This window comes from Thalassophryne amazonica, chromosome 10 (assembly GCF_902500255.1).
Source record: "Thalassophryne amazonica chromosome 10, fThaAma1.1, whole genome shotgun sequence".
In the NCBI taxonomy this organism is placed as follows: domain Eukaryota; kingdom Metazoa; phylum Chordata; class Actinopteri; order Batrachoidiformes; family Batrachoididae; genus Thalassophryne; species Thalassophryne amazonica.
Genome location: NC_047112.1, coordinates 57665387 through 57679132, shown reverse-complemented (window position 1 = coordinate 57679132; position 13746 = coordinate 57665387). Strand labels below are relative to the sequence as shown.

At 41.7% G+C, this 13746-nt stretch overlaps 1 protein-coding gene across 1 annotated transcript in view; it reads left to right on the top strand.

The window, feature by feature from the left end:
- The window catches only part of slc5a5 (solute carrier family 5 member 5), a 102756-nt gene that overhangs the window by 56457 nt on the left and 32553 nt on the right, over nucleotides 1–13746 (top strand). Inside the window, exon 9 of the mRNA XM_034179171.1 lies at nucleotides 6641–6753. Within this exon, the coding sequence (XP_034035062.1) occupies nucleotides 6641–6753 (113 nt within the window). The remainder of the gene's footprint in view (nucleotides 1–6640; nucleotides 6754–13746) is intronic.

The window sequence follows — 13746 nt, the reverse complement described above, 5'->3', positions numbered from 1 at the left end:
TTTTTTTGTGGCCATGATAATTTCTGCGCACGTTTTCCTTTAATTGAGCCCACAAATGAATAAAACGTGCTCTCAAATTAATAAAATGTGCACACGTTTTCCTGGCCGTGATAATTCATGCGCACGTTTTCCTTTAATTGAGCCCTCGAATTAATAAATCGTGCGCACATTTTCCTTTCATTCAAAATGAACTTCATAATATGACCTAAATTGTCATCCTCACGACGGGAAGACGCTTCGCCCTCAGCATCCTTTTTAATGTACTTAAACTCTCGATGATGTCATGCTGGGTAGCTGGAGTTCTCTATATGTCCTTGTGCGCCCAAACCATGATGATACACTCTGACCAGATCCATTTCTAATGGGGAAATGTATTACACTGTCTCCTGTTTGTTGGCTAATAGTGAAACATTTATGTGTCAGGACAATATTGAGTGCACATTTTACAAATTGTGACCACGTTTAAGTAGATTGTGCCCTTGTTTTACTCAAATGATGCTTAAAACATGCGCACAATATAATAAAACGTGCGCACAACATCATAAAACGTGTGCACAATATAATAAAATGTGCGCACAAAATCATAAAACGTGCGCACAATATAATAAAATGAGCGCACATTCTCTTCACATGCAAAACATTTTTGCGATGACACTTCCAGGGCTCCGTAAAAAATGCCTGTTTTTACAAATAAAAAAGGGAATATTTTACAAAAGCACATTTATCTGTAAACACCAACACACGACACACGTCACATTAACATGTTGGTTTACATAATGAATGACTCAACCAATCAGTGTTTAGCAGAGGCACATTTTACCCAGAATCCTTTGCGATCTGTTTGTTTGTTACAAAACTTCAGAATTAGTGCATTATTCAACATTAAAAGATATATGTTATTTTTTAACTTTGTACAAATGACAGAATTGACATTAATGGAGTTATTCTATCAGTATTCATTTTATTTATACACCAAACCATAACTCAGCATTGCGTTATTTTCCAAGACCTCTGCCTGACGGGAGCATTGTGATTGGGTAGAGAGTTGAGCTTTGCGGCTCCTCTCAGCTGGCTTCTGTGCTGGAAGCCATGTAGTAAACAAGAGCTTCCAGCAGGGGGCAGGATGTTCAAAGACAGAAGTGTGGGCTCATTGTTTGGGTCTTTTGTCGCTTTTGATGCTACCAGAAGCGATCGTGGTGTTAAAATTCAAATTCAGCTTGTTAGTAGTTGCAGATGTACCAGAGACAATACTGGAATTTATCGGTTATCAGTTATCTGTAACTTCCGATACATTTTTGGGTGGTTTATCATTTTATCTTTATCACAGATAACTTTTCAGTTATCTGATTATCTGTTATCGAAGTTAATTTTTTGGTTATTTGTGCCCACCACTGACTGTTACCCTGGGGGTTGGTAAGGTTAGACCTTACTTGTGTGAAGCGCCTTGAGGCAACTCTGTTGTGATTTGGCGCTATATAAATGAAATTAAATTGAAATTGAATTGAAAATTGTGCTGCAGAGCGAATTAAAGGTGAAAAATTCAATGATTACAAACAAAAAAAAAAACCATAAAAACAAAACAAAATTTTGGTAAGATAAAAAATTAAGTGTGTTCATTTTTTCAAAATTTTCCTGCAGGTAAATTAAATTCATTCATGTACTCATCTTCAGCTGCTTACTCCAACTAAGGGTCACAGGAGGCTGGAGCCCATCCCAGCAGCCAAACGGCACAAGACGTGGTACAACCTGGACAGGACACCAGTCTGTCACAGGGCCACAAACAAACACCAGCACACACACCTATGGATAATTTAAAGTTTCCAGTCCACCTAACCTACATGTCTTTGGATGTGGGAGGAAGCTGGAGCATCCGGAGGGAACCCACGCAAACATGAGGAGAACATGCAAACCCCACACAGAAAGGCCGGAGGTGGGAATTGATCCCATGACCTTCTTGCTGTGAGGCCACAATCTGAACCACTATGCCACCCTGGTGCCCATAAATTAACATTACAAGAGTTGATATATTTAGTTCCTGCAGTAACCATTTTGAAAATATGCAACTTCAAACAAAATCCTACATTTTACAAAATAATTTGGTGTTTTAATCATCATTGTTGGCCAGACACAATATCTAAACCTGCTTTTTCATCAGTTTTTAAACTGATAAAAATAAATAATTACAATGTTGTCATTTTAGTGTTTGACTTGAGAGACATTTTGATAACTGATCCTGTTCATAAAGTAAATTGCTGTCCCAGATTTATGTGAGCTAACAGAGAAAATCAACCACCTCAGGCAAAGAGAAAGATGGAAATTAAAATAAATTAAAATCAAATTACAGTAAATCAAATGCATGTGATGTGGTGATCTGATGTGTAGTGTGGGTAGTTTACTGGACTTATTTCATGTTCCCTGCAAATACAACCCCTGGCAAAAATTATGGAATCACCGGCCTCGGAGGATGTTCATTCAGTTGTTTAATTTTGTAGAAAAAAGCAGATCAGACATGACACAAAACTAAAGTCATTTCAAATGGCAACTTTCTGGCTTTAAGAAACACTATAAGAAATCAGGAAAAACAATTGTGGCAGCCAGTAACGGTTACTTTTTAGACCAAGAAGAGGGAAAAAAATATGGACTCACTCAATTCTGAGGAAAAAATTATGGAATCATGAAAAACAAAAGAACGCTCCAACACATCACTAGTATTTTGTTGCACCACCTTTGGCTTTTATAACAGCTTGCATTCTCTGAGGCATGGACTTAATGAGTGACAGACAGTACTCTTCATCAATCTGGCTCCAACTTTCTCTGACTGCTGTTGTCAGATCAGCTTTGCAGGTTGGAGCCTTGTCATGGACCATTTTCTTCAACTTCCACCAAAGATTTTTAATTGGATTAAGATCCGGACTATTTGCAGGCCATGACATTGACCCTATGTGTCTTTTTGCAAGGAATGTTTTCACAGTTTTTGCTCTATGGCAAGAATGTATCCCCAAACATCTTCTTTATAAATCTCATTGGAACGGCACCAAACAAAAGTTCCAGCATCATCACCTTGCCCAATGCAGATTCGAGATTCATCACTGAATATGACTTTCATCCAGTCATCCACAGTCCACGATTGCTTTTCCTTAGCATATTGTAACCTTGTTTTTTTCTGTTTAGGTGTTAATGATGGCTTTCGTTTAGCTTTTCTGTATGTAAATCCCATTTCCTTTAGGCGGTTTCTTACAGTTGTAAGAGTACACAGACGTTGACTCCAGTTTCCTCCCATTCGTTCCTCATTTGTTTTGTTGTGCATTTTCGATTTTTGAGACATATTGCTTTAAGTTTTCTGTCTTGACGCTTTGATGTCTTCCTTGGTCTACCAGTATGTTTGCCTTTAACAGCCTTCCCATGTTGTTTGTATTTGGTCCAGAGTTTAGACACAGCTGACTGTGAACAACCAACATCTTTTGCAACATTGCGTGATGATTTACCCTCTTTTAAGAGTTTGATAATCCTCTCCTTTGTTTCAATTGACATCTCTCGTGTTGGAGCCATGATTCATGTCAGTCCACTTGGTGCAACAGCTCTCCAAGGTGTGATCACTCCTTTTTAGATGCAGACTAACGAGCAGATCTGATTTGATGCAGGTGTTAGTTTGGGGGATGAAAATTTACAGGGTGATTCCATAACTTATTCCTCAGAATTGAGTCCATATTTTTTTCCCTCTGCTTGGTCTAAAAAAGTAACCGTTATTGACTGCCACAATTATTTTTCCTGATTTCTTATAGTGTTTCTTAAAGCCAGAAAGTTGCCATTTGAAATGACTTTAGTTTTGTGTCATGTCTGTGATCTGCTTTTTTTTCTACAAAATTAAACAACTGAATGACATCCTCCGAGGCCGGTGGATTCCATAATTATGCCAGGGGTTGTAGCACTTAGTCACTTACGGTAGCTGTTCTTTCTGAGTTCAGTTTATCATGACAAAAAAAAACTATTTTTTCCTTCCATGCTGTAATATATGTTGTTCAGAATGAACAATTCATTGACACATTTGTGATATATTTTTTTGTTGCAGGAGATAGCTTTTGTTGAGTGCTCTCTGAATAGCAGTGGCGGTGGGTTAGTTGGTTACTCGGCTCGCTCTAAGGAGAAGAAGTGCAAAGTCCCAGCATGACTGATTTCCCAAATATAATTGTCCAAAGTCAAGCTGTATGACATTTAGCATGTTCGATATCCAATCTACAGTCTTTATCAAGACAACTACCCAGGTGCCAGGAAGATCTTACAAAGATTTTTACTGGCTCAAAAGTAATTAGTAAATAAATAAATAAAAATACAGAGTTTACAGAGAGAGATTACAGAGATTAATAAAGGATTATTAACAGAGCAAGCGAGGTTAATAATTCGTTAATTATATGGTTATTATATATAAACACACGAACGTACGGTATCACCCAAATATGAAATCTGCTGATGGCTCGTAGTCAGACCTGTTCGCTTCACCTCTATGAAGAACTTGATAATAGATGGCCCAGTCGTTAGCTGCTAAGCTTTCAATCTCTGTGTTTTTTCTGATGCTGTTTAGATATTTATGGAGTATGTTCATGTCCGACTTGGTTTTGATAATTGTCTTTTTAGCTTACTGGTTTTTGACGAATGTGATACGCAATCCAGACCAATTGTCATGGTAACGGTCTGATATGGGAAAATAGCAGACTGGAAATCAGCCAATCAGAGCACGTGTAGTGTCGCAGCCATATAATAATATTATTGAATTCCTAAATAGATCCTTGTCATCTGATTGGTGGTTTGTATGTCACGTGAGATGGATCATTCATACCATTTGCCATTGTGTTCCATTTACCGTGTAATTTTGGTTCTATATGTTCTGTGCTATTGCACGCTGGGACCAATGCATGCTCACACAAGCGGCAAGAGCGCTTAGCTTAAAAACAAACATGGCGACATGTTATTTTGGTGACAGATGAGGATTTGAACGAGCTCATGGACAGTGCTCATTCTTCTAACACACAAAAAAAAAACAAATCCACAACTCTGTAGGCTGTCTGGAGGCATTTGCAATATTCGCTGTCAGATGAAGAGCTCGACATATTTCTGTCATGATTTTTTGCTGGACTGAGGAACGCAGATGGCAGTCTATACACTAAGAAGTCAATGCATGGCATCAGCTATGGACTACATCATTAGGATTGTTTTTGAACTGACTGTTTTTGCAAGTTGACTGAGAACGATTTTGGATTGGATTGCTATTTAAAGATCATGTTGGACTGTTTGGAACCTCTTGACCTCAAAGGACCAGTGACGCACACCAAAATGTAAGTGCCTTTTCTCATTTATAAATTAATAACATATCAAATGACAAGGATCTATTTTAGACTTTATTTAAAACAAATAATGTTTTTTTCCTTTGTGCAATGGAAAGAATATTTCATTACGTGAAAGATGGAATGTTCCATTCAGCGAGGCGCAGCCGGGGTCATTCATGAGGAACTCAGAGTAGAGCTGCTGCTGCTTCATGTAGAAAGGAGCCAGCTGGGGTGGTTCAGGCATCTGGTAAGGATGCTCCCTGGGCACCTCTCTCGGGAGGGGTTCCAGCCATGTCCAGCTGGGAGGAGACCCAGAAGACCCAGAACCTAGTGGAGAGATTATATCTCTACACTGGCCTGGGAACGCCTCGGTATCTCCCAGTTAGTGTTGTGAAAGTGTAGTGACATGGACCCACAACAGGGGGCGCAAATGAACGGTCAATAGATGAGCCAAAAAGTAACAATTTAATGTTGTGAAGGTGCACAACGAATACACAGACAATCTCAGAATATGATTACAGTCAATCCACAAAGGTGACGTGTAGGCAGGCTCGAGGATAGAAGACGTCTGTCCTGAGAAGAGCCGGAACCACACGATTTCCGCCGCCACCGAACCTGGTGAATACTGGAGCCGCAAAGTCCCGAATTCCCAGGTGATCACCGTCCCCAACTGTCGGATCTGGTACTGCCGGCAAAGAACAAAGACAGTCAAGTGTGGGTGTGTGTACACCCAGTAACAACAACGGTGGGAATGCCACCTCCACCTCTCACTCAATATGCTGATGAGTTTGCAGTGATCCCTCAGAGGAAAAGAGTGCCGTCCTGCACTCACTCAGCCTCCACAAAACAAGGGACCGGTACGCCTGCAAACACTCACAATGTACAGATTATAGGTAAACACAAATGGCTGAGGATATTACCTCCATTGAAGTACGATATCTCGGCGATAAGGTGGAGATGACGTCTGGGTTTTATGGAGTGAGATGATGAAGAATGAGTGACAGCTGTCAGGAAATAATGAGTAACAGCTGTCACTCCCGGCTGTGTCCGTGGCGGCAGCGCCCTCTCGTGCCTGAAGCCCGCACCTCAGGCAGGGCGCCCTCTGGTGGTGGGCCAGCAGTACCTCCTCTTCTGGCGGCCCACACAACAGTTAGAGGTGGTTAATATGGCCCAGGAAAGCAAGGTTTGGGGTCCTGATCCCAGATAAGTGGTTGAAGATCTATGTATGTACAAAGGTTAATATACTGTAGGTTGCATAGGCTTGATATGCACTAAGTAACCAAGTGTAATTAACAGTGTCCAATGTTTTTTATTCTCAGCACAGTGTCAACAAGTATCAACGCCATGGCTGCTGTCACAATGGAAGATCTGATGCGACCTCGCCTGCGCAACATGAACCAAAAAAAGCTGATCCTCATCTCAAAGGGGCTGTGTATGTTGATACTGAAAATAACTTTAATCTGCATGATCTGTTAATATGCTTTTTAAGTGCTCATATTCTACACTAGGTCTTCAAAGCTAAAATGTCACCACTTACAAATAACTTTAATATATGCATTTTGCACAATATGACACCTTTCATTTTAAACCATTATGTTTGATATGTTACTTCATGTGAGTCACTGTTTAGGAACTGGTCAATTTGCAATCTAAAGACCATACAGGAATGTATTTCCATTTTAATTCACTGTACCCTAATAGCAGCTACAGTAGATTAGGGTACTGTTATTCTACAGTGTTACTCTTTTTACAAATTTTAATATTTGTTCATTTCACTTCACATGGTGACACCAAAATATGTAGCAAAAATTCATTTATTTTACCTCAGATTAATTTGGGGCATGATCAGTTGGTCTGAGGATTTAAAACAAGGTTACAATGTCAATATGTGGAAATAGGAAATAATATACGAGGGCTGTCAATAAAGTAACGGTCCTTTTTATTTTTTTCAAAAACTACACTCAACAAAAATATAAATGCAACACTTTTGGTTTTGCTCCCATTTTGTATGAGATGAACTCAAAGATCTAAAACTTTTTCCACATACACAATATCACCATTTCCCTCAAATATTGTTCACAAACCAGTCTAAATCTGTGATAGTGAGCACTTCTCCTTTGCTGACATAATCCATCCCACCTCACAGGTGTGCCATATGAAGATGCTGATTAGACACCATGATTAGTGCACAGGTGTGCCTTAGACTGTCCACAATAAAAGGCCACTCTGAAAGGTGCAGTTTTGTTTTATTGGGGGGGGATACCAGTCAGTATCTGGTGTGACCACCATTTGTCTCATGCAGTGCAACACATCTCCTTCGCATAGAGTTGATCAGGTTGTCAATTGTGGCCTGTGGAATGTTGGTCCACTCCTCTTCAGTGGCTGTGTGAAGTTGCTGGATATTGGCAGGAACTGGTACACGCTGTCGTATACGCCGGTCCAGAGCATCCCAAACATGCTCAATGGGTGACATGTCCGGTGAGTATGCCGGCCATGCAAGAACCGGGACATTTTCAGCTTCCAAGAATTGTGTACAGATCCTTGCAACATGGGGCCGTGCATTATCCTGCTGCAACATGAGGTGATGTTCTTGGATGTATGGCACAACAATGGGCCTCAGGATCTCGTCACGGTATCTCTGTGCATTCAAAATGCCATCAATAAAATGCACTTGTGTTCTTCGTCCATAACAGACGCCTGCCCGTACCATAACCCCACCGTCACCATGGGCCACTCAATCCACAACATTGACATCAGAAAACCGCTTACCCACACGACGCCACACGCGCTGTCTGCCATCTGCCCTGGACAGTGTGAACCGGGATTCATCCGTGAAGAGAACACCTCTCCAACGTGCCAAACGCCAGCGAATGTGAGCATTTGCCCACTCAAGTTGGTTACGACGACGAACTGGATTCAGGTCGAGACCCCAATGAGGATGACGAGCATGCAGATGAGCTTCCCTGAGACGGTTTCTGACAGTTTGTGCAGAAATTCTTTGGTTATGAAAACCAATTGTTTCAGCAGCTGTATGAGTGGCTGGTCTCAGACGATCTTGGAGGTGAACATGATGGATGTGGAGGTCCTGGGCTGGTGTGGTTACACGTGGTCTGCGGTTGTGAGGCTGGTTGGATGTACTGCCAAATTCTCTGAAACGCCTTTGGAGACGGCTTATGGTAGAGAAATGAACATTCAATACACGAGCAACAGCTCTGGTTGACATTCCTGCTGTCAGCATGCCAATTGCATGCTCCCTCACATCTTGCGACATCTGTGGCATTGTGCTGTGTGATAAAACGGCACCTTTCAGAGTGGCCTTTTATTGTGGGCAGTCTAAGGCACACCTGTGCACTAATCATGGTGTCTAATCAAACATCTTGATATGGCACACCTGTGAGGTGGGATGGATTATCTCAGCAAAGGAGAAGTGCTCACTATCACAGATTTAGACTGGTTTGTGAACAATATTTGAGGGAAATGGTGATATTGTGTATGTGGAAAAAGTTTTAGATCTTTGAGTTCATCTCATACAAAATGGGAGCAAAACCAAAAGTGTTGCATTTATATTTTTGTTGAGTGTATATGGATTTCATTCATATGTTTTTACGTCAGACATGCTTGAACCCTCGTGCGCATGCGTGAGTTTTTCCACGCCTGTCGGTGACGTCATTCGCCTGTGAGCACTCCTTGTGGGAGGAGTCGTCCAGCCCCTTGTCGGAATTCCTTTGTCTGAGAAGTTGCTGAGAGACTGGCGCGTTGTTTGATCAAAATTTTTTCTAAACCTGTGAGACACATCGAAGTGGACACGGTTCGAAAAATTAAGCTGGTTTTCAGTGAAAATTTTAACGGCTGATGAGAGATTTTGAGGTGATTCTGTTGCTTTAAGGACTTTTCACGGTGCGAGACGTCGCTCAGCGCTCTCAGCCGCCGTCGTCAGCCTGTTCAAGCTGAAAACCTCCACATTTCAGGCTCTATTGATCCAGGACGTCGTGAGAGAACAGAGAAGTTTCAGAAGAAGTCGGTTTCAGCATTTTATCCGGATATTCCACTGTTAAAGGAGATTTTTTTTAATGAAAGACGTGCGGACGGGTCCGCGCGCTCCGCCACAGGAAAAACACCTCTGTTGGAAGCCTTAAGGACAAGTTGGAACATGTCCTGCTGTTAAACAATTTCTCATATACTCACTCCACTGAAAGCCATCAAAAGCCGCCTGGATTTTACAAATGGTTATCAACACGGAGGTGTTTTTCCTGTGCCGCCGCACCGCGTCGGCTGCGTCCCGACGCGCGGACCCGTCCACACGTCTTTCATTAAAAAAATCTCCTTTAACAGTGGAATATCCGGATAAAATGCTGAACCGACTTCTTCTGAAACTTCTCTGTTCTCTCACGACGTCCTGGATCAATAGAGCCTGAAATGTGGAGGTTTTCAGCTTGAACAGGCTGATGATGGCGCCTGAGAGCGCTGAGCGACGTCTCGCACCGTGGGAAGTCCTTAAAGCGACAGAATCACCTCAAAATCTCTCATCAGCCGTTAAAATTTTCACTGAAAACCAGCTTAATTTTTCGAACCATGTCCACTTCGATGTGTCTCACAGGTTTAGAAAAAATTTTTGATCAAACAAAGCGCCAGTCTCTCAGCAACTTCGCAGACAAAGGAATTCCGACGAGGGGCTGGACGACTCCTCCCACAAGGAGTGCTCACAGGCGAATGACGTCACCGACAGGCGTGGAAAAACTCACGCATGCGCACGAGGGTTCAAGCGTGTCTGACGTAAAAACATATGAATGAAATCCATATAGTTTTTGAAAAAAATAAAAAGGACCGTTGCTTTATTGACAGCCCTCGTATCAGTCTCTATATTCTAGTCAGAAAGTTTTGCGGGGGCAAATTTGATCCCTCTGTTCTGGATGTCTCTGGGGTCAGATGCTGACGGTCGCTCATTTCCAACATCGTTCATCCATCCGCCTCCAACAGCTCACTTTGATGGACCTTGACAGAGTTTTTATGCTGGTCGTCGCCCAATCTGGGTCAGAGATTGTTCGCCAGGGATAGCATTCGGTGGTTCAGAGCTTTTGTTGAATTTTGACAGCGGTTCAATGCAGCAGCTCCACCTGATCCGGATGTGCTGAGAGGTTGCTGTCTCAGCTTATCAGAATACAGGTTTGGTGCCTTTATTTTCTATTGGCCAAAAACGAACAGCTCCATCTTCTGTTGTCTTCTGGGCAGTCCTGAGGCAAAACCTTAACTTAACAACAAAAATTGTTCAAAGAGGTAGATCTGGAGTTTATAAAAAATGTTCGAAGGTCGCACAAGGAGTAACATTCACTAGCACACGTTACCTTTACCAAAATGTTGAGGTTAAAACAAGTTGAAAGAAGAAAAAGTAATTTCTTGCATGCAAAGTACAAAGAAATCAAAAGCCACAAACACATGGTCAAAGACTGAACAAAGGACAAAACAAGATGACAGAGCAAAAAGCCAAAGGACGTGAAAAGGCAAAAGATGAGCAAAAACGAAGAGTACAAAAGAGAGAGTATCTCCCGAGAGACCCTGGCTTTTAATAAAGTCTTTAACTCCACCCACAAGAATTGTGGGTAATGTAGTTTTAACCATGTTCCAGCAACAAATAATTTATTACGTCCTTAAATTCCTGTTTCAACCAATACCGTCCAATACAAAAATTTGATAAGCAATTCTAGCTACATTCAGTATTAAACATTCAGAGAGCATTTGGATTAAAGATTCTATGCTCGGTTGATTAGACCATCAGAAGAAAAGTTTTTGTTTTTCCAAACAACAGAACAAAAAGGGAAAAAGCAGAAAAAAGGCATTGGATTCTTTTTTTTCTTTCTTTCTTTCTTTTTAAAGGCTAGAGCCAGAGGGGAAAAAGGAGTCCGTGTCAATTTCAAACTGGTCCTCTTGGAGTCGATGTTGTATCATCCTTTTGAGAAATGTGGCAAAGTTATAGATCCATAAAAATTGAATTTGGCAATTCTGGGGTCAAATTTAACTGGACAAACAGTATTATGATCCCCCCAGGTGTTGTGCAGTTAGGAAAGAGCTATGGGGGTTTCCATCATTTAACCAGAGTTTTTTTTTGTTTTTTTGTTTTTTTTTTTATTCATAGGCAGATTTTATTCATGTCATGCAGGCTTTTACTCTGTTTGGCTTTTGATTGCCATCTGGGAGGTGTCTGGCAGCAAATGGCTGATTCTGTTGTGTCGGCCGCTGAAGAGGAGGTACTGCTGGCCCACCACCACCAGATGGCGCCCTGCTTGGAGTGCGGGCTTCAAGCAGGAGAGGGCCACTTGGAGTGACAGCTGTCACTCATCATCAGCACCAGCTGTCACTCAGTCAACTCAGCACCATCACCATAAAGGCCAGACTGCAACTCCACCTCCTCGCCGAGAAATCAGCTACCTTGGAGGTAATTTCTCTGCTGACTTACAACATTGAGTAATAATCTGAACTTCTTTGCAGAGCCGTTTTCCTGTGGTGTGGCCTTATCTGTGGGATTGGCGTTTGGTGTGATCAGCGACGGCTTCGCTTCACACCCCAACCAGATAAGTGGTTAGACAGGAGCTGCACGAGTGTGTGACGGGAGGTGGAGGTGCTCCCTCCCAAAAGAACACAGACTGTGGATTACTGAGTGTGCGTACTCACACTCACCTGTGCTGTTTCTGTTCTCTGCCAGCAGTACCAGGTCTGACAGCTGGAGACGGTGACCACCTGGGGACCCAGGACTTGGCGGCTCCGGTGTTCTTCAGATTCGTTGGCGGGTGAGGGCCGTGTGGGATCCGGCTCGGTTCTGGACGGGCGTCTCCTATCCTCAAGCCTGCCCACACGTCACCCACGTGTAATTGACTATAGTCCCAAACTGAGTGTTGTCTGTATTCCGTTGTGCACAATTTACAACATTAAATGTTACTGTTTGGCTTATCCATTGCCCGTTCTTTACGCCCCTTGTTGTGGGTCCGTGTTCCTACACTTTCACAACAGATTCATGACTGATAAAAGACCACTAGACGCCCCAAAATAATGTTTTTAGGAGTCATTAATTAATTCAACAGTAGTTGGTATTTGACATCTGGCTGTTGTTTTGGGCTCAGGAAGTAGCATGGTGTCACTTTGATGTTCACAGGATTTGGGAGTAGACTTGAAAGCCACTTTGAAAAAGGGAGTTATGACCTTTTGTTTCTGCAAAACTCATGAAATCTTGTACAGACTGTTCAGTCTCTCGTTACACTCTACTGTGTTCCTACTGTCACAGCCAACAGTTTATTACTGTAAAAAGATTATAGTACTCTCCCAGTGTTAAATTACAGTAAACAGCTGTAGTTGAGACTTATTCTAGACTAATTTTGCAAAAAATAGAGTCAAAACACTTCACTAAGATTTCACTGACCTTCTCACATTGTGCTCTGAGTCACCACAGGAGGATCAGTTTGGGATCCAAATGTTGATTTGGCTTTTCTAAACCAATACCAGCTGTACAAGTAGAATGGGACATGGCCAGCCTTGAACCTGGGACATATATTCTGTACTCCCTACTGTACATGCACCACCATAGTCTGTGCAATGGGGTAATGTCTTGGTCAGTTTAGCTCATCTATTTTACTCTACAGATATAGCCTACTCAGTTCTAAACAGACATGGTATGTTTCTAAATTCTATATATTGACATAAAGCTTTTTGAAAAAGATCATATCTATTTAGAATTGTGTAAGCTATATCAGAGTAAAACTGAGATAAGTTGACCATTACATTAATAGAATGCACAGTGCATAGTGGTGAACACAATTAGTGCATTTGTCACTCAAAGAGAATCTACAATGAGGAAAATAAGTATTTGAACACCCTACGATTTTGCAAGTTCTCCCACTTAGAAATCATGGAGGGGTCTGAAATTTTTATCTAAGGTGCATGTCCACTGTGAGAGACATAATCTAAAAAAAAATCCAGAAATCACAATGTATGATATTTTAATAATTTATTTGTATGTTACTGCTGCAAATAAGTATTTCAACACCTGTGAAAATCAATGTTAATATTTGGTACAGTAACCTTTGTTTGCAATTACAGAGGTCAAACATTTCCTGTAGTTTTTCACCAGGTTTGCACACACTGCAGCAGGGATTTTGGTCCACTCCTCCATACAGATCTCAAAATTTTTCAGGTTTGGAGTTTCAGCTCCCTCCAAAGATTTTCTATTGAGTTCAGGTCTGGAGACTGGCCAGGCCACTCCAGGACCTTGAAATGCTTCTTACAGAGCCCCTCCTTAGTTGCCCTGGGTGTGTGTTTGGGGTCATTGTCATGCTGGAAGACCCAGCCATGACCCATCTTCAGTGCTCTTAATGAGGAAGGAGGTTGTTTGCCAAAATTTTGCAATACATGACCCCATCCATCCTCCCTTCAATATGGT